The sequence below is a fragment of the Trachemys scripta genome, chromosome 8, assembly GCF_013100865.1.
Source record: "Trachemys scripta elegans isolate TJP31775 chromosome 8, CAS_Tse_1.0, whole genome shotgun sequence".
In the NCBI taxonomy this organism is placed as follows: Eukaryota; Metazoa; Chordata; order Testudines; family Emydidae; genus Trachemys; species Trachemys scripta.
In genome coordinates, this window is record NC_048305.1 from 1,744,520 (window position 1) to 1,766,297 (window position 21,778).

Below are 21,778 nucleotides of genomic sequence, written 5' to 3' on the forward strand. Positions count from 1 at the left end.
CTAGGTGCATACTTCATGCATCTGGGAGATGCTCAGATCCCACAGGGACTGGGGACGTGCAGGAACCACAGATGAGAGAAAGAAATAAGAGGAGCTGGACTCTAACCCTACAATATCACAGTTCTGCTGAGTCCTTTCCTTTCACCTATAATGATACTGGAGTTACTGCATCACATGCCACCGATCTCCTATTGGCTGCTGGCCTGTCTCCCAGCCCACGAGGGATTGGTACCATGCCCAGAGTCTGGTACAGGCCCCGTTTCTCAGGGCTTCAGCTTTATTTCCTTCAAATAATACAAATTCAGCACAACAATTGTCCCTGCCCTATAAGCCAGGGTCTTCTGCAGGGGCCAACCATTCCCTGAAGGTTTCCTCTGTCCAGGCCACTTGCCTAAGAGTCAGCCACGAATTGGGCTCTTTGCCCGTGGTGGTATATGGGGCTGTGCTTTTAAGGGCTGAGTTTCCCTGGCACAGCATTTGGGCGGGGCTCTGCGGCTCACGGTGGTGTTATCCCTGTCAGCAGGAAGTGGACACAGAGTGACGTGCAGCCCTTGCGGGCACCTTAAGCATGGAGGGATCACTGATCCCCACACACCCGCTGACCCGGGGCCTTCCTGGCAACTCTTCTCCCAGGCCTGCTCCAGACACTTGCCTGGGAGTTCGCCTGCCACAGGAGCCAGCCTGCTTCCTGTAGCCCTCCCCACCCCATCCGGGCCATTTGCTGGTTTTATCACCCCGATCCCTCGCTGATCAGTCTCAGCTGGGAGGTCGCTGAGCCCATCTCCCCTTAAAGAGCCAGCCATCCTGTGACACCTTGAAGCTCGCGGCCTGGCGGTAGTCACTGTGTGGGGTATGGCCTGCGGGGAGGATGGAGGAGGGAGCCCATCCATCAATCCACCGGAAGAGAAGCACTACCTCTTCTCAACAAAGTCTAGGGTGCAACTGACCTGTTTAGGGATGAAGGGATTTCTCCGAGACCACAGCTATTCCCTTCCCTTCTGCCCTCCACAGTGAGGTTTACCAGAGAGTGACCCAAGTCACTCGGGGTAGTTTAGCACGGTGACTGTTCCAATTTCTCCGGCTCCTTTAGCACGGGGCGTGTTACATGGGCCAGGCCTCTAGGCATGGTAGGGATCAAGGAATACAATCTTGATAACTCCCGTCAATGGCTGGTGAGCCATGTTCTGGGTTATCTGTACCGGCCAGGTGCCTGCTGGGCTTTCCCGTACAGCTGCCTCCTAATGCAAATATTCCCTTTGTTTAAACAACTTCATTGCGATTTACTCTCGAGCTATCTTGGCAGAATATGCTGACTCGCTATATTTTAACTCCGCCTTGGTCTGTAAATAATCTCTCCTGACTGATACGGAGCACGGGACATTTCTGTAGACTTTGGCTGACATTTACTTGGGCCCAGTGTCTCTAGTTGGTTTCTACAGACCTCAGCAATAAAGTTTTCAAGAGCCCCTTTCTTCTAGCAGAGCCACAATCCAAAAACGATTTGAAATTTGCAACCCAGGCAAGGGGGAAAAAACGTGCAGGGAAAGGCTCCAGACCCAGGTGGATGAATCACTGCCTCAAAAAGGTTATTAGGGGTAAGCAGAGAGCGTATAGGGAATGGAAAAACGGGATGATCAGCCAAGAAAGCGACATCATGGAGATTAGCAAACGTAGGAAAGGAAGAAAGTGCTAAAAGTCAGGCTGGATTAGCTCTTGCCAGGGAAATTACAATAAATAATAAGGGGTTTTTTAGTTATATAAATAAAAAGAGAATAATGAAGGATGAGGTTGGGCTGCTCTGCAGTGTGGATAGGAAGGAGATTGAAGATAATCTGGGTCTGGCCCCAAAACTAAATGAATATTTTGCCTTGGTTTTCAATGAGGATGATAATATGGCACCTGTGCCTGAAGGCAGGACGGCTGATGGAAATGAGTGTCTAGAAATGGAAATGATCACATCTGAGGTAGAAGAAAAACATAAAGAGCTTAATGCGCTCAAATCTCAGAAACTAGATAACGTCCATCCCAGAATGCTGAAAGAACTGGCACATGAGATTGCTAGTCCAGTAGCAAAGATTTGTAATAAATCTACCTATTCAGGGCTAATAGCATATGACGGGAGAATCGCTAACATTGTTCCTATATTTAAGAAAGAGGAAAAAATGATCCAGGCAATTACAGACAAGTTAGTCTGACCTCAGTCGTATGCAAAGTTAAAGAGCAAATTGTAGAGGAAAGAATAATTAAACGTGTAGAGGCAGATGGTAAAAGGGATGTAATACAACATGGGTTTACCAAAGATCATGCCAGACTAACCTGATTTCCTCCTCTGAGCACGTAACTGATTTTTTTAGATAAGGGAAATGCAGTATTTCTAATGTACTTGGACTTCAGTAAACCATTTTACACGGTACAGCACAGGAAATGATTAGTTCAGTTAGGGAAAATGGAGATCAGTACAAGCAATATAAAGCAGATAAGGAACTGGCTAAAGGGGAGAAGACAACGGGTTGTGCTGAAAGGTGAGTTATCAGACTGGCTGGAGGTTACTAGTGGAGTTCCTCAAGGATCAGTTTGGGACCAATCTTATTCAATATTTTTATTAATTAATATCTTGGCACAAACAGTCGGTGTGTTCTAATGAAACTGGCTGATGATACAAAGTTGGCAGGCATCGTCAATACAGAGAAGGATCAGAACATTACACCGGAAGATCTGGATGACTTTGAAGGCTGGAGTAACAGAAATGGGATGGAATTCAATAGTACAAAGTGCAAGATCAGACACTTAGGATCTAAAGGTAAGAAATTCTGTTTCAAGCTGGGGATTTATCAGTTGGAAACAACAGAGGAGGAGAAAGACCTGGGTGTACTGGCCAATCACAGGATGACTATACACCACCAATGTAATGTGGCTGTGAAAAAGGAAAATGTGATCCCAGTATGTATCAGGCAAGACATTTCCAAAAGAGACAGAGAAGTATTAATGCCATTGTACAAGACATAGGTGAGACCTCATCTGTAATACTGTGTACAGTTCTGATCACCCATGTTCAAGAAAAATTAATTTAAACGGGAACAGGTGCAGAGAAGAGCTACTAGGGTGCTCAGGGAAATCGAGGGCCTGTCTTCTGAGAGGAGACTGGAAGAGCTTGGCTCGTTTGGTCTAGCAAAAAGAAGGCTGAGAAGGGATCTGATTGCTCCCTATAAATACATCAGGAGTGTAAACCCCAGGGAGGGTGAAGAGCTATGTAAGCTAAAGGACAATGTTGGCACCAGCATAAATGGATATGAACTGGCCATGAACAAATTCAGGTTGTAAATTAGAAGAAGGTTTGTAATCATCAGAGGGGTGAGGTTCTGGAACAGCTGCCCAATGGGAGTTGTGGGGACAAACAAGTGAATTAGTTTTAAAAGAACTGGACAAATGTGTGAGTGCAGTTGTGTGACAGGGTTGCTTGTAATCGTGGGGGGCAGAGCTCAAGAGGCCCAGGGCTCAATTCCGGTTTATATCTTATGTTCTTAAAAGCTCGTGCTTCACAGCTTCAGCCAGCCCACCTACAAGGGTCAGGAAGGGATTTTCCCTAGGGTGACCATATTTTCCCAAAGGGAAAACGGGACACCGCACTGGGCTGGCCTGAGGTGTCATCCCACCCCCCTGTCCCCCTGCATGGCTGGTCCGAGCCCCCCTTGCCTCCTGCCCACGTGGGGATGGCCCAAGCCCCCCACCCACGCAGGGGCAGCCTGAGACCCCCTGCTGCCTGCCCACGCGGGGCCAGCCCGAGCCACCCCTGCCACCCGCCTACACAGGGCCAGCCCAAGCTGTCCACCTGCGTGGGGCCAACTTGAGCCCCTCCGCTGCCACCTGCCACTGCTATTTCTCCCTTCATCATTGCCTGTCCATTGCGGGGCCTGGGCACTGGGGCACCTCAGTCCCTCCTGTTCTCTGCGGCAGTCGAGTCTCCTGTTGGCCGTAACGCTCTGGGCTCATCTCGGCTGATGGGTTTAGTGTGTGGGGGCTGGGTGGCCTGTGCTGGACAGGAGTCAGACAAGCGATCTGGTGGTCCCTGCCAGCCGAAACTCTGTGACTCCACCTGCCCTCCATGCCATTAGAGTCTCAGTTTGCACATTGGTTCTCCACAGCCAACCGCTGAGCAGCTGAGGCAGGCAATATCTTACTGGACCCACTTGTGCTGGTGAGAGAGACACGCTTTCGAGCTCTTCTTCCGGTCTGGACTTTGATGATGTCTAACATGCAGAGCTGGGGTCTTAGCTCAGAAAAGAGGTGAAAACAAATTGGCGCAACCTCTCTTCCCCCCCCCCCGCCCCATGCTTTACCTCCAAACCGACAGCCCATCGGGTCAGTTTGCACCACAAACAGAGACTTCATTCTTCTCTGTGGAATAATCACAGCTTTCCCTTCATGTTCAAGGCTACTCCCTGACATCTCTGACATTCTATTTTCTTGCTCTAGGATTTTTTTTTCTGATACAGGAAAACCTGTCTCAAGCAACTAACCAAAGGACCAGCCAAAATCAATTAGCTAGTAAAAGTGAATCATTAGCTGAAAGTCAAGATCTCAGTCAATATTGGCAGGCCTACTGTTCTAGTGACAGAACTGGAGGGTTGTTTCGTAATCAAGTTGGATAGGCTGGTCTCCTGCACGAGTGTATATATATGTAGATATAAACGTACACATGGTACATGATCACCATCCGTGGGGAGCACTAAGAGATCATCGCCTCAGCTGAGCACTAACAGATTCGACACAGATTAAACCACCACCTCTCCTCCACCAGGAACATGACAGGTGTTTTTGTGCTCCTTACTCTAGCAACATGGTGCTTTTCAGGTGAGTGATTCTTTGCCGTACTGCATCAAGCCCTATGTCGCAGTCAGAGACCTGGCCAGCTTCAAAAATATTAAGGTGTCTTCAAAGTGGAACACAGTCTCATTCTTAGAAGAGCTATTTTCTCTTCAAAAGATGGCACTGACAAGACTTGACCTCCAGGGCCTAATGTCAGTACAGCCTTAAATGGGCTATTTCTGCACCATCAGTTTTGGGGGTAGAAGTAACTGCAGGTTCAGTTTCACACCCGTAATTAGTTGTGGGCACAGTGAAGGACATTAAATATATAAGGGCCTGATACGAGGGCACAATCAGCTATTAAGACATCTACTATTTATACAGAAGTACATTTGCTGTGATATCCTGTAGCTCTCCGTTTGGATCATAAAACACAGCATGTAAAAAAGAAAAGAAAATTCCAACAAAACAGTGTTACATTAAAAACAAGATTCCTTATCCTCAGTTACCAGCATGGTACCCAAATTTCACACATGGTTTGTTTAGTTTAAGAATCTGTTCACAGACAGTCACCCGGTTAGAAACTGCATAGAATTATTCCACAAAAGAGATTCGCACACTTAAAATCTGTTCCTGTCAATGATTTGGCTTTGTTTCATGTTTCTATCTGTGGTTTTCTTTCAGCTGTTGCCCTGGGCAGTGAGGTGAGTGGCAGATTCTTTCTATTTATTCTCTGTCACCATCTCCCGATCTCTGACCCAAGATAAATGGCTGGTGACCACACTGTGGCCGAGTGAACGAAAAACACTGGTGACCATTATACAATCCGCTGCAGGTTGCAAAGACATTACTGGGGGATTATTGTCTTTTTATCAGATAATTTCAACAAATATTTTTGTCATCCCCAGACAATTCTAGAACTGAACGAGATGTTAAATGTGATGAATCTAAACTATAGACATGCAAGGTAGTGAGAGAAGTGTTCTAGGTACTTGACCAGCTCTGTAAGAGTGAGACTAATTGGGTGGTTCATCAAGCTGCATAGTTACCCCAATGCTTTTTATCTGGAGGAGTAAAACCTTGAGATTCAGAGAGTCTGTTTCCAAACAGTCAAACTGATGGAATTTTATTCTTATTTTTATTATTTTACCTGTTACAACCTCTGCTTAGACCTTGTGAGGTACTTAGAACAACACATAGCCGCAGCATGGGAGAAACGATGAAAAAACCACAATGAGGGACCAGGTCTTCAGTACATTGAGGTCTATTGATGTTGTTACAGCGACATCGATTTGCATCTGCAGGGAAGCTGGCCTAAGTGGTTTGTTTATATTGCACACATTGGAACAATAAGATCTGGTAGCATCTCTCTCTGCACTTGTTGCAGGTACTGAAACAAATTTCTAGCCTCATTTAATCCTCTGGAGAGCGTATTTCAAAAAGTCATTAGATTTTGAAGCTTCAGTTTAAGGCTCCGTTTGTAATAACTCCTTAGTTTCAGTAGGGCATGGTTGCTTCACAGAATACAGGTCTGAGTGAGTGATTCCTCGTCCTGCCGTGCATTCCTTCCTCCAGCGTGAGAGAAAGCTACCGCAGAACAGACTCATCCCATTTTCAATGGAAGAATAAGGTTAAAATATAACCCTACTTTGCCTTATGGCAGAAGCTAATAAGGCTGGAGGCACAGAGCAGGGAGATCACTCAAGGGCACTATTTCATACTGAAACGGCTCTGCCACTTCTATTGCTTGACATTGCTGTTACAGGTAGATTGTAGTAAGTACCCCCGGGGTACTGCGGAGGATGGCAAAGTACTGACAGCCTGCCCATTCATCCTGGAGGAAGTCTGTGGCACAGATGGCGTCACTTACCCCAGCGAATGTGGACTGTGCGCACACAATTCGTAAGTACTGCAGAGAGAACGTTCTTCCGAGTAACTAACACTGGACAGAGTGTCTGCTGAGAGCCTTTAGAAATACCATCATTTCTTCAGGCCTGTTCCTGTAAGTCTCTTAGGCCCTGTCCCTATTTTTTTGCCCTGCTAGACTACCCTGAGGGTCCTCTCCTTCCCCCTATATGTGCTCAGCTGGGGGATCATGGAAGAGCCAGACTACAGCGTCCCAAGGGAGCTGTGTGGTGAAAGAATGGGCCATGGTGTTACGCTAAATGATACACTATAAGGAGATGTCACATGTCTGGTAACTAAAAGAATGATACGGTGTGGTGGTGTTGTAACCGTGTCGGTCCCAGGACATTAGAGAGACAAGGTGGGTGAGGTCATATCTTCTATTGGACCAACTTCTTTGGTGAGTGAGTGAGACAAGCTTTTGAGCTTATACAGAGAGCTGAATTCTTCTGCAGACCTGAAGAGCAGCTCAGTGTAGTGTGAAAGCGTGTCTCTCTCACCAACGGAAGTTGTTCCACTAAACTCACCCACCTTGTCTCTAGAACTACACTTGCCAGTCATGCTGATACTGCCCTGTAGAAGGTGATAAATTAACTCAAATAGACACCTCCTGTATTCCACACAGTACATGTGAATCTGGTTTGTTTTACCAGCACCTTGACTGTAATGTGGAGAGTTACTTACGGAGCTCCTTAACCCTAATCTCCCTCTTCCAGTGAGCAGGGGACCAACCTTGGCAAAAAGCATGATGGAAAATGTCAACAGAACATTGTGCCGGTAAGTGTAACCTGATGTACAGTAGGGGCTAGATCCTACTCCCAGTAATGTCAACGGAAAGACTCCTTTTGCCCTCAGTCAGTGAGAGACGGTTTGGGTACTAAACAGATGGACTTAAATGGTACCTAGACCATGTTCTGTCCTTTTTCATAGGGGTGATCTTCAACCTAAATACACAAAATGGCCATTTTCCATCTATTACACTCTAACATCGTAAGAAAGGGCGAGGGAAGAGGAATAGGGCATGAGACAAGAAGCAGAAATATTCCAGTGCTGCAGAATTGTGCACATAATTCCTGTTCCCATAGCTGTCTCTTCTCACAGTATCAGGAGAAGCACTGAGCCACCTGATTTAGGGCTAGAGGAAGGGGAGACACCAGACTCCTGTATATATCAGTGCATTGACTTCTTTGGATACTGGGATTTTCCAAGATCATACATTGGGAAGGCTGGAAAACACCCCATTTTCTGTTCACAGGCAGGGCATTCAAAATACCCTTACTTCTCTCCCCAAACTCGGAAATAATTTCATGAATATGAGCCATAAGCAGACATGTTATTTGGTTAATTTAGTTTTTTGCATATTTGACTAGCTCTAAACCAATGGGAATAGTTTGGGCTATCAAGAAGCAAAACTACCACAGAGCCATATATTGGAGAAGGCAAAACCCTGGGATTCAGATGCTTCATTTCTATCCAGTCAGCCTGATAAAATTTAGTCTTCCGTTTACCTGATACAATCTGTGCTTAGCCTGTGTGAGATACAGAAGGCACAACACTGGAGAAGCTATGCAAAAATAACTGAGGGGCAGATCTTCAGCTAGAGTAAATTGACTTCCATCGATATAGTAGAAATACGAGTAATGACAACAGCTGAGACTAGAGGGTCAGATTTTTTATATTTTACACACAGAATGAAACAACAAGATCCGGAAGCCTGTTTCTATGTGTTTTGCATGGGCTGCAACAAATTCTCAGCCTCATTTAACTGTCTGGAGCCTCATTTAATTGTGACTCATAATAAATAACTTACTAGATTTTGATTTTGAGGCTTTGATTTAAGGATCCACCTCTAGTACCACGTTAGACTCAACAGGGCTTGGTACGTCACACAGAACAGAAGTGTGAGCGAGTGATCCTTCCTCCCACGGGTGCATTTCTGCCTCTCCAGCATGCGAGAAAGCTCCGTTAGAACTGCCTCACCCCATTTCCAATGGAAGGATACGGTTAAAACAGAGCCCTTGTGCAAAGGCTGGAAGCGCGGTACGGGGAGGCTGGCCAGAAGCACTGTTTTGGATAACAAAGGCTGCGCTGGTACTATGATTGTGTTGCTTGTTACAGTTCGATTGCAGTCAGCAGCCCAGGATTATTGATGAGGATGGCAAAGTCCAGATGCGCTGCCCTAGGATCCTGGCTGAGGTCTGTGGCACAGATGGCGTCACTTACCCCAATGAATGTACGCTGTGTGCCCATAACCTGTGAGTACTGGTCTGAGCATTTAACTATAGGCAGAGCCACTGATAACTGCCTTTAAAATACCATTATTTCCTCATAGGCCTATTTCTGTAGGTCACTAAACCCCTTGCCCTCCTCTTTCCCCTATAGTCTACCCTGATTTTCCTCTCCAGGCCCCTATATGTGCTTAGCTGAGATAGCCTAGAAGAGTCAGACTACAGCACCCAATTGTACAGGGGGCTCAGTGGTGACTGAACAGAGGAAAGAATGGACCAGAGTGTTATTCCAGATGATACACCATACGGAGACATCCCTTGTCTGATAACCAATAGGATTATGCTAATCAATGATGCTGAGACTGCCTCCTAAAATGTGATCAGCTGACTCAATCAGACACCTCCTGTATCCCAATCCCACACCGTACGTGTGAGTTTGGTTAATTTTACCAGCATCTTCAGGGTTAAAGGGAGAGTAACTCACCAAACTCCCTAACTCTCATCTCTCCCTCTTCCAGTGAACATCAGAAAAACATTATAAAAAAACACGATGGAAAATGTGAACAGGAAATTGTGCTGGTAAGTGAAACCTGATGCACAATAAGGGCCAAATTCTAATCCCACTGATGCCAACAGAAAAACTCCTCTTGATGTCAGTGAGAGATGGGTCAGACACCACATGCCTGGACCTAAATGGAACATAGACTTTGTACTGGCCTTCTGCAAAAGACTGAATTTCACTCCAGCTACACGAAATGGCCATTATCCGTATTCTATGCTACAGCGTCAGAAGAAAGAAAGAGGGCTAGAAAAGGAGTAGGGTTTGAGACAAGGAGCAAAAATGCCCCCGTTCTCTGGGAACGTCAACATAAATTCCTTTTCTATAGCAGCCTCTACTCCGAGAATCAGGCAAAGCACTGAGCGGCCAGTTTCAGGACTATGGGAAGGAGAGGCACGAGACCCCTGTATATTTCAGTGCATTCATCTCTTTGGATATTGAGATTTTCCTAGATAATACACTGGGCAGGTTGCAACCGCCCCATGTTCTGATCCCAGGCACAGCACCCATTCAACTGAAGTTAATAGAAATCCGTCTAATTAGAGTCGCTGAGGATCTAGCCTGAGGGGTTTTTTTTATATATATTTTATAGAATAAAACAACAAGATCTGGTAGAATATTTATTTCTACATGTTTGGCATGGGCTGAAACAAATTCTTAGCATCATGTAACTCTCTGGAGACTGGATCAGAAATGAAAAGATTTTGATTTGGAGGCAATGGTTTAAGGTTCCACGTGCAATACCTAGTTAGTTTCAACAGGGCACGGATGCCTCACAAAGAATACATGTCTGCAGGACCGCTGCGAGGGGGAGGCCAAAGGGGCACTTTGCCTTGAGTCCCCCATTTGAGAAGGTCCCAGACTGTGTGGCTTTGCCACACAGCTCAAGGGGTTACAATGCTGCTCAGGTTTGGCCCGGCTGCCCCCTATCATGCTGGAGTGATGACTGGGCCAGACCAAAGCAGGGCTGAGACCTCTTGAGCCAGGCCCAGAGCCCCAAGACTGGCGACACTCCTGCGGAGTGAGCATGGGTGGGCTCGCTCTCCAGGCCCTTCCCCCCGTGGTCATTTTTTGGAAGGGTGTGGGCCTCGGTTTCACATTTTGTCCCAGGCCTACAAAAACCTCTGCACAGCCCTGCAAGTCTGAGGAACTGATTCTTCCTCCCATCCGTGCCTTCCTTCCCCCCAGCATGAGAGAACACGAGCAAACTCCTGCAGAAGGACTCCCCCATCGCCGAGGGAAGAATAAGTTTAAAATAGAGCCCTGGTGCAGCTGATGGCTGAAGGGCCAGAGGGTGAAGGCCATGGGTGGGGGACTCACTCGGAAGCAGTATTTCATACAACAGCGGCTGCACCGGCTGTTATTTCTGTGTTGCTTTTACAGCTTGATTGCAGTCAGTACCTCAGGACTAAAGCTGAGGATGGCAAAGTCCTGATAGGCTGCCCCAGGATCCTGGCTGAGGTCTGTGGCACAGATGGCGTCACTTACTCCAATGAATGTACGCTGTGTGCCCACAACCTGTGAGTACTATACACCGAACATTCCTTCCGAGTACTTCCTGGGCAGAGCTCCCGAGACACCATCATTTCTTCATAGGCCTATTTCTGTAGGCCTGTTAGCCCTGGCCCCATTCTTTGCCCCTCCAGTGTACTCTGATTTTTCTCCTCTGCTCCCCCCTACTCCCACTAACCCCCACTTCCACCATATATCCTACCGGGATATCATGGAAGCGGCAGACTACAAAGCTAGACTAACTGGTCTATAATTCCCCAGGTCCTCTTTCTTTCCATTTGTAAAGACAGGGATTCTGTTTGCTCTTCTCAGTCCTCTGGGACCTTGGCCCTCCACCATGAGTTCTTGAAGGTAATCAGTAATGGTTCAGAGATTGCGTCAGTTAGTTCCTTAAGGACACGAGGGTGAATTTCATCAGGCTCCGCCAACGTGAATAAATTTAACTTATCTAAAGATTCTGGGCTGTCCCTGTTCTTTCCCCCTTTTGGTTCATATTGATTATGTGAAGCATCTGATCACAATTAACCCTTTTAGGGAAAACTGTATCATACACTGTAAGGAGAAGTCACATGGCTGGGAAGATACTAGTTGTTGATGCTCATACTACCTCCTAGAAGGTGATAAATTAACTCAGTAAGACCCTGCCTGTATCCCATACAATATATGTGAGATTGCGCCATTTTACTAGCTCTTGAGTGTAACAGGGACAGTTACTCGCCGAGCTCCCTAACTCCCGTTTCTCCCTCTTCCAGAGAACGCGGGGAAAACATTAACAAAAAGCATAATGGAGAATGCAAACATGAAATCGTCCCGGTAAGTGCAACCTGAAGCAAAATAACAGCCAGATCCGACTCCCATTGATGTCAATGGACAGAATCCTGTTGACTTCAATGAGAGCTGGTTCAGGCATTATATGAATGGACTCATGGGGTGTGTCTTGCCTTATACACAGGGATGAATTTCATCCTAAATACACAAAATGGCCATTATCCATATACGACAGTATGACCTCAGAACCAAAGGAGGTTGAAGAGGAGCAACAGAGGAGACAGGTAGCAGAAATATCCCAGTGCTGCAGAATTGTGCACATAACACCTGTTCCCATAGAAGTCTCTTCTCACAATAGCCGGCTAAGCACTGAGCAGCCTGATTTAGGACCATGGGAAGGGGAGACACAAGACCCTGTATATATCAGTGCATTGACCTCTTTGGATACTGGGATTTTCCAAGATCATACACTGAGAAGGTTGGAAATCACCCCGATTTCTGCTCCCAGGCAGGGCACCGTGTGCAGTAGGATTCCAAACACCCTGGCTGTTGTCCATAACCATAAAAATAATTTGATGAATAGCAGCAATAGCAACCAAATCATTGGGTTCACTTATCTTGTATGTATTTGTCCAGCTCGAAACCAAAGGGATTAGTTTGGGCCATCAAGAAGTAAAATGACCCCCGTGCCATCTATTTGAAAGAGTAAAATCCTGGGATTCAGCTCTTCCAATGTCCTACAGTCAGAGGGATGGAATTTCATTTTTTCTGTTCTCTGACACAGTCTGTGCTTAGACCGTGTGCGGTTCACAGAGCAACAGCCAGACTCTTTGTTGGAGAAAACATGAACAAATAACACGGGGGGGACAGCTGGGGTGAATCGATTTCCAAAGACATCCATAGAGCTACTTTGATTTACACATGCGGCGGAACTGGCCTGAGGGTTTCCATAGGGTGCAGATTGGAACAGCAAGATCTGGAAGCCTATTTGTCTCTGCATGTTTGGCTTGAACTGATACCAATTCTTAGCCTCGTTTAACCCTCTGGAGACTGGATCATAAATGACAACTCCTTAGATTTTGAGTGTTGGAACGTTGGTTTAAGGATCCACTTCTAATAGCTAGTTACATTCACTAGAGCGTGGGTGCCGCCCACGGAATGTGAGTCTGAGGGAATGATCCTTCCTCTCCAGCATGAGAGAAGGAGAGAAAACACCTAGACCCGACTCACCCTATTTTCAATAGAAGAATACATTTAACACTTATGTCATGGAGTCCCCGGGCGATGCTCTGGAACTGCTCCCCACAAAGCCAGTCAGGACTCTGGTGAAGTCTCCTCTCTGTGAGTAGACTGTCTTCAGGGCAAGAAGCTCACATGGCTTCACCTGCCTGGGTCTGGCCTTGGAGCATTCAGCATATGCCCCTCCGTGTGCTTCCCACAGCGAGTCCGCCCAGGCGGGGTCCTGGGAAAGCCAGAGGGTCCTGCACCCCAACTTCGCAGTCAGACGTGACTCTCAGCCAGCCAGTAAAACAGAGGTTTATTAGACGACAGGAACACGGTCTAAAACAGAGCTTGTAGGTACAGAGAACCGGACCCCTCAGCCGGATCCATCCTGGGGGGCAGTGAGCCAGACATCCACGTCTGCACTTCACTCCTTGTCCCCAGCCAGCTCCAAACTGACTCTCTTCAGCCTCACCTCCTCTCTGGCCTTTGTCTCTTTCCCAGGCCAGGAGGTCACCTGATCTCTTTGTTCTCCAACACCTTCAGTTGGCATCTTTGCAGGGGAGGGGCCCAGGCCATTAGTTGCCAGGAGACAGGGCGCCAGCCATTCTCTGTGCAGACAGCATCACAGGGACCTTCCTGGGCTCTTCAACAATTATACACCCTGATCCCCCCCCAACTAGATACCTATGAAATGCACAGGGGAAACTGAGGCACCCACACAGTATTCAGAGGAAACATTAAGAACATTCCCACTTTGTCACAACTTAACCCTAGTTTGTATTATGGTAGAAGTATGAGGCCTGGAGGCCCAGAGTGGGGAGATTACTCATGGGCACTATTTCGTATAACACAGGCCACACCGGTACTATTGCTGTGTTACTTTTACAGCTTAATTGTAGTGAGTACCACCACGGCAAAGTCCTGATACCCTGCCCCAGGATCCTGGCTGAGGTCTGTGGCACCGATGGCGTCACGTACCCCAATGATTGTATGCTGTGTGCCCATAACTTGTAAGTACTGTACGTCACCCATTCTTTCTGAGTAATTAACAATGGGCAGAGCTCCTGATCGCGGCCTTATAAATATCCTCATTTCTCCATAGATGTAGTTCTATAATTCCCTTATACTGGGACCTTCCTCTCTGCCCATCCAGTGTAATCTGAGTTTTCTCCCCTTGTCCCTGTCTGTGCTCAGTGGGGCTATCATGGAAGAGCCAGACCACAACCCCCAGAATTCAGTAGCGGGCTGATGGGTGCTTGGCCATTCAGGAAAGAATGGGCCAGAATATTATTCCAAATGATACACCAATAGGAGGCATCATGTGTCTGCTAACCAATAGCATTACACTAGTCAGAGATGCAGATACTGCCTGTAGCCTGTGATAATCTAACTCCATCAGACGCTTCCTGGATCCCATCCAATCTATGGAAGTTTGGTTCATTTTTCCAGCGCCCTGAGTGTGACGGGAAGAGTCCTTCACTGAGCTCCCTCAGGCCAGTCTCTCCCTCTTCCAGGAAACACCGGACCAGTGTTAGCAAAAAGCACGACGGCAAGTGCAAAGAGAAAATAGCTGTGGTGAGTGAAACCTGTTGCACAATGAGTGGCCGAACCTCCTTCTATTCATATAAATGGATCGACTCCGACCTATTTACTTCAGTGAGAGAAGGGTCACGTACTATGTGCATGGACTTAGGCGTGCTGCCCTAGTATCTAGGGATCAATTTCATCCTAACAACGCCAAATGGCCATTATCCATACCCTGCAATATAAAAAGGGAGACAGAAGGGAACAGGATCTGAGACAAGGAGCATAAAAAGAACAGGAGTACTTGTGGCACCTTAGAGACTAACAAATTTATTTGAGCATAAGCTTTCGTGGGCTTCAGCCCACTTCTTCAGATGCATAGAATGGAACATATAGTAAGGAGATATATATACACATACAGAGAACATGAAAAGGTGGGAGGCTAAGAGGCTAATTAATTAAGATGAGCAATTATCATCAGGGAAAAAAAAACTTTTGTAGTGATAATCAAGATGGCCCATTTCAGACAGTTTGACAAGAAGGTGTGAGGATATTTAACATGCGGAAATAGATTCAATGTGTGTAATGGTTCAGCCATTCCCAGTCTCTATTCAAGCTTAAATTGATGGTATCTAGTTTGCATATCAAGGAGCATGAAGGAGCATAAAGGCCCTAGTGCTGCAGAACTGTGAAAACAAACCCTGTTCACACAACAATCTCTTCTCACAGTATCCGGCGACGTGTTGACAGCCTGTTTTGGGACTATGAGAAGAGGGCACACAAGACCCCTGGTTTATATTCACCTTGTTGGATACTGACATTTTCTGAGCTAATGAGCTGGGCAGGCAGTAAAAACCCTTGTGTTGTGATACCAGGCAGGGCAGTCGGCATGCAGCGGGATTCAAAACATCCACTGTTGTTTTTGAGCAATAATCAGACCAATCATTATTTCTTTACCTATTTGACCAGCTCTAAACCAGAGGGAATTGTTTGGCCAGCAAGAAGCAAAAACGAGCACAGTTCTAGCTACTTGAAAGAGTAAAACCCTGGGATTTGGACACTCCGTTTCCCTAGTCAGAATGAAGGAATTTCTTTCTTTTCTGTTTTTTGTTACTATCTGTGCTTAGACCATCTGAGATACATAGAGCAACGTGCCGACACCACACTGGAGAAAGTAGGAAAATTACCACGAAAGAGCCATATACTCATCCCTTGTAAATCAGCTTTCGCAGTCGTCAACAGAGCTAGGTCAATTTACAGCAGCTGAGAATCTGCCCCAGGTTTTCTTTTATCAGACAGATACAAGAAATCTGGAAGCATATTTCTCTCATGAGCTGAAACAAATTCTTATCATTTCATTCTCTGGAAACTGGATCATAACTGAAATCTCGTTAGATTTTGAGTTCTGAGGCTTTGACTAAATGCACCACTTGCAGGGCCGGCGCAACCCGTTAGGCGACCTAGGCAGTTGCCTCGGGCGCTGCGATTTGGGGGGCAGTGACCGTGGCAGTATTTCTGCGGCGGGACCTTCTGCTGCCTCTGTGGGGGGACGGCATTTTGGGGCAGGACCTCCTGGGTGGCGGAAAAGCTGGCGGTGCTCCTGACCACTTGTAATACTTACTTAGTTTCAATAGGGCATGGGTGTGTCCCACAGAATACAGGTCTGAGTGAAGGATCCTTCCTCCCAATTGGGCATTTCTTCCCCTCCAGGGTGAGAGAATGAGAGAAAACTACAGTAGCACTGAGTGGCCCTTTTTTCTGTGGACGAATAAGTTTAAAACATAACCCTAATTTCTCCTGTGATAAACACCAGAAAAGCTGGAGACACAGAGCCGGGGGTTACTCATGGGGCACCATTTCATAGATTAAAGGATGCAACAAATTCTATTGCTGTGTTACTTTTACAGAGTGAATGTACTTCATACCGCAGGACTACTACTGACAACGGCAAAGTACTGGTAGTCTGCCCCAGGATCCTGCAAACAGTCTGTGGCACAGATGGTGTCACTTATGCCAATGAATGCGAGATGTGTGCCCATAACCTGTAAGTACTGTACAGAGAGCATTTCTTCTGAGTAATTAACAAAGGGCCGAGCCTGTTTCTGGAGGTCTCGTAGCCCTTGGCCCTACTTCTTTGCCCTTTAGTCTGCCCTGAGTTTTCTCCCCTGACCCTGCATTGGCTCACTGGGGAAACATGGAACAGCCAAATTACAACCCCCGGAATGCAGCAGGGGGCTAAGTGATGATTGAACAAAGAAAAGAACCGGCCAGAATGTTACTCCAAGTGATACACTATAAAGAGACGTCACCTGTCTGGTAAGGAACAGGATTATACTGGATTCAGTGTTGCTGGGACTGCCTTGTAGAAGGAGATAAACTAATTCAATCAGACGCCTCCTGTGCCCCCCACAATATATGGGAGATTGGTTCGTTCTACCACTGAGCTCCCTAATTCCAGTCTCTTTCTCTTCCAGAGAACATGGGACCAATGTCAGCAAAGAACACGATGGAAGATGCAAACGGGAAGTTGTGCCGGTAAGTGTAACCTGATGCAGAACAAGGGACAAACCCGACTCCCAGTAACGTCAGTGGAAAGACACCTCCTAACCTCAGGGAGAGATGGTTCAGACACGATATGCCTGGCTTCAAGTGGTGCCTAGAGCTTGTAGGGATCTTCTACAAGGGGGTGAATTCACCCTAACTACACGAAATGGCCATTGTCTATATACACCAGCACACTGTCAGAAGAAAGAATCATAGAATCATAGAATATCAGGGTTGGAAAGGACCTCAGGAGGTCATCTAGTCCAACCCCTGGGATACAAGAGGGATACAAGAGGAATGGGCTTTGAAACAAGTAGCGGAAATGACCCTGTGCTCTGGAAACATGAACAGATATCCCATTCCTATCGCAGTCTCTTCTCGCAGTACCAGGCGAAGCAGTGAGCGGCCAGTTTTAGGACTATGGGAAGGGGAGACACAAGTCCCCTGTATAGATCAGTGCATTCCTCTCTTTGGATACTGGGATTTCCAAGAAAATAAACTGGGTTTATATTGGGAAAAAGACCCTGGGTTCTGATCACTGTCAGGGCATCCTACATGCAGGGGATGAACAAATACAGAAATCATTTGATGAACATGACCACTAATAATAAAAAATGATTGGACTGCTTTATTTTGCATATGTCTGACCAGCTCTAAACAGGGCAATAGTTTGGCCATCAAGAAACAAAACAACCCCAGGGCTTTATATTTGAAGGAGTAAAACCCTGGGATTCAGATACGCCATTTCTATACAGTCAGACGGATGGAATTTTTTTTTCCTGGTACAGTCTGTGCTTAGATGGTGTGAGATACACAGAGCAACAGGCAGACATCTTGTTGGAGAAATTAGGAAAATATAACAACACAGGGCTAATTGGTATAAACTGACTCCCACTGAAGTGCACAGAGCTCCATCAATTTACACAGCTGAGGCTCTTGCCTGAGGGTTTTTTATATTTTACAGAATGAAATGAGATCGGGTAGCATATTGCTCTGTCCCCGTTTTACATGGGCATTTTCCCCTCTGGAAAATGGATCATAAATGGAAACTCATTAGATGTTGGAGGCGTTGGTTTAAAGCTGCACTTCTGATTCCTATTTAGGTTCAACAGGGCCTGGGTGTGAGACTGAGTGAGTGATCCTTTCTCCCAGCTGGGCATTCCTTACTCTCCAGCATGAGAGAACTACTCACACCACGTTCAATGGAAGAAGCAGCAGCTTTAAGTATAGCCCTAGTTTGTCACTCAGTAGAAGCTACAAGAGCTGGAGGCTCAGAGCAGGCAGGTGACTCCTGGGCACCACTGCGATTGCTTGACATTGCCGTTACAGGTGGATTGTAGTAAGTACCGCCGGGTCACTACGAAGGATGGCAACGTTCTGACAGCCTGCCCACTTATCCTGGATGAGGTCTGCGGCACAGATGGCGTCACTTACCCCAGCGAATGTGGGCTGTGTTCCCATAACTTGTAAGTACTGTGCAGAGAGCATTCCTTCTGAGTAACTCACAGTGGGCGGAGCTCCGGATAGTAGCCTTCATAAAAACCAGAATTTCTTCATAGACCTATTTCTGCAGCTCTCTTAGCCCCTGGTCCTCTTCTTTGCCTCTCCAGTCTATTCTGAGTTTTCTCCCCCGCCCCTTGCATGTGCGCAGTTGAGCTATGATGGAGGAGACAGACAACCAACCCCAGAGTTCAATGGGGGGAGGGGGGGCTGAGTGGTGATTGAGCAGAGGAAAGAACGGGCTGGCATGTTATTCAAATGAGACGCTGACAGGAGAAGTCACATGTCTAGTAACAGATAGGAATATACTGATAAGAGATGCTTATCCTGCCTTGTCACAGATGATAAACTATCTCAGTCAGATGCCTTCTGAATTCCAGACAGTATATGTGAGCTACCGTGTAAGCCTAAACTCCTAACTTCAGTCTCTCCCTCTTCCAGCGAACGTGGAACCAGTATTACCAAGAAACACGATGGGAAATGCAAACAGGAAACGGCAGAGGTAAGTGAAACCGGATGCAAAAGAAAGGCCAATTCCTACTTCCGTGGATGGCATTGGAAAGGCTCCCCTTGACTTCAGTGAGAGATGGTTCAGGCACTATCCGCATTGACCTCGTGCAGGTCTTCTTCCCAGGGATGAATTTCAGCTAACGACACGAAATGGCCATTATCCATAAACCGCACTGTGAGGTCAGGGGAAAGGAGGGGACAGAGGAGAGGACTGGGATCTGAGTTTAGCAGCAGCAATGCCCCACCAGGGCTGCAGAAATGTGAACGTCCCCATAGCATCTCTTCTCACAGTATCAGTCTAAGCTCCGAGCAGCCTCATTTAGGACCATGGGAAGGGGAGACACAGGACCCCAGTATATATCAGTGCAGTGATCTCTTTGGATACTGGGATTTTCCAAGACAGTACACTGGGCAAGTTGGAAAATCCCATATGTTCTGATCACAAGCAGGGTACCCTGTGGAGAGGGCATTCTAAACACCTGCTGCTCTCCTCATACATGTGGTCAGCTGATATTACCTAGGTCAAGGTAGGAAAACAAGCTTTATTTTTATAGTAACTCCTCCCGGCAGTGAGAGGCGAGCGGATAAGTCCGTTATTATCAGGTTCTTAGAAGGCAAAGTGAATTTTTTAGTGCAGGAATAGATTCATATTGCAGTAGCACCCAAAGCCCATCTGTTGCTACGCACTTTACAAACACGCTGTTCCTCTTCTGCGTGCAGGTTGACTGCAGTGATTATGTTGAACCCAGCCCCATCTGCACACTGGAGTACTTTGCCCATTGCGGCTCTGATGGCACAACCTACAGCAACAAATGTCACTTCTGCAACGCAGTCGCGTACGTACAGAACTAAACCTCTTCTTCTAAATAATTATTGTGATTAATCAACCTCTCTGTAAGAGGCATGAATAAGTTCCCATACTTTGCATTTGCCGGTTTCCTTATGTATGTGGTTGTGTTGATTTTGACGGAAGCGGATCTCCAGATGTCACAAACTGCACACCTGCAATGAGTTTTACCTATTTAGCCTAGAGTTTCAGTATGTCATGAAAAATATTTCACAAACACTTCTTGTTCCTGATGAAGGAGTGAAATCTTTCACTTTTCTTTTAATGCTAATCACGGATGGAAGTAATTGTTGAGATTCTATTACTTTGAATGGTCTTCCATGCTGTGCTAAGACCCTATCAGAGACTTCCTGTGCTACTCGAATGATCCATTTCTTTCTCTTTCCCTCTCCAGGGTAACCAAGGGAGCTCTCACCTTCAACCATTTTGGAGAATGTTGAATCCTCAGGGGTGCTGAGCCCTGAGAGAGAGCCTGCCTTTGCTTCACTTCCCATTGGCAGATCCTTCATAAAGACCTATCCTCAGTGCAGCCAGCACCCTGGGGGCTCTTGATTTCTCCTAAGTTTCTTGTTCAATTAAACAAAACTCACCAGTATTTCTTTGTCCTGTTTTATCACCGTGTCTCATACCAAGTTTCTTTCTGGTTTGTTGAGTGACGATGCCAGCGAGAACAGAAAGTGTGATGTCGGTGCTAGAAACTGATTGTTTGTTTGATGTTCTGCTCTCTCGAGGAAGTAATTCCCAGAGAGGCAGCATCTTCCTTCCATCAGTGTCATAGGTGATAGCAGGAAAATGTAGCCACATCAAATACATTATCTCATGATTTTACATGGAATTTAAACTCAATCTACAAAGGTAACAGGATCACAATATTGTAGGGAGCTCATGCAGTCACCTGACATCTTCCCTGTTTTCAGCCTCATAACTATATACATGAAATTATAGCCTATAACATTACTGTAACGGTTACTATAACATCACTATAACAACCACACTCCGAAGACACCCAACATGACAAACTTTGCATTGGATACACACACTCATTTTATAAAGATGAACATGGGGGTGTAGGGTGTTCCCTCGAGGTACAGAGTGTCACAGTAATATGGTTGGATGAGCTGCACGTGTGTGTGTGTATATGTATGTGTGAGGTTTTTTTTTAAATATATGGAGATATCCTATCTCCTAGAACTGGAAGGGACCTTGAAAGGTCATTGAGTCCAGCCCCCTGCCTTCACTAGCAGGACCAAGTACTGATTTTGCCCTAGATCCCTAAGTGGCCCCTTTAAGGATTAAACTCACAACCCTTGGTTTAGCAGGCTAATGCTCAAACCACTGAGCTATTCAAGGAAACACAAAACAATCAACTCCCGAGCTGAACACTACCAGACTCACCACAGACCAAACAACCACCTCCACCATGAATGCGACAAGGTGTCCTTGTGCTTTTCACTTTGGCACTTTGCTGCTTCTCAGGTGAGTACGTCCTGCAGTATTGCACAACCCTGTGTCTGACATACTCTGCCTCTGGACGACTTAGGCCGAGTCCCGGGTCTCTTCAGAAACATTACAGTGTTCTCAAAGTGGAGGAAAATCTCTCCCTATGAAAAACTATTTTGTCTCAGAAAGATGGCACTGGCAAGACTTGATATCCAGAAAGCCTTTGACGAGGTCCCTCACCAAAGGCTCTTATGCAAAGTAAGGTGCCATGGGATAGGAGGGAAGGTGCTCTCATGGTAACTGGTTAAAAGATAGGAAACAAAGGGGAGCAATAAATGGTCAGTTTTCAGAATGGAGAGAGGTAAATAGTGGTGTCCCCCAGGGGTCTGTACTGAGACCAGTCCTATTTAA

The 21,778-nt window shown here is 46.4% G+C and overlaps 1 protein-coding gene across 1 annotated transcript; it reads left to right on the plus strand.

Annotated features, from left to right (window-relative positions):
• Positions 1–4,690: 4,690 nt before the first annotated feature.
• Positions 4,691–20,522, plus strand: LOC117881936 (ovoinhibitor-like). The gene is made up of 16 exons (XM_034779803.1): positions 4,691–4,851; positions 5,491–5,510; positions 6,572–6,708; positions 7,428–7,488; positions 8,830–8,966; positions 9,458–9,518; positions 10,882–11,018; positions 11,763–11,823; positions 13,891–14,012; positions 14,517–14,577; positions 16,434–16,570; positions 17,001–17,061; positions 18,400–18,536; positions 19,012–19,072; positions 19,801–19,916; positions 20,322–20,522. The coding sequence occupies exons 1-16, from the start codon at positions 4,803–4,805 to the stop codon at positions 20,365–20,367; spliced, it is 1,404 nt and encodes a 467-aa protein (XP_034635694.1). The 5' UTR covers positions 4,691–4,802; the 3' UTR covers positions 20,368–20,522.
• The last annotated feature ends 1,256 nt before the right edge of the window (positions 20,523–21,778 follow it).

Excerpts from the sequence above, each read along its gene's own strand:
- LOC117881936 (XM_034779803.1), top strand. The coding sequence starts at position 4,803 with ATGACAGGTGTTTTTGTGCTCCTTACTCTAGCAACATGGTGCTTTTCA. Across the intron at positions 6,709-7,427 it reads GGACTGTGCGCACACAATTC|TGAGCAGGGGACCAACCTTG; the intron begins GTAAGTACTGCA and ends TCCCTCTTCCAG. Across the intron at positions 11,824-13,890 it reads GCAAACATGAAATCGTCCCG|CTTAATTGTAGTGAGTACCA; the intron begins GTAAGTGCAACC and ends TTACTTTTACAG.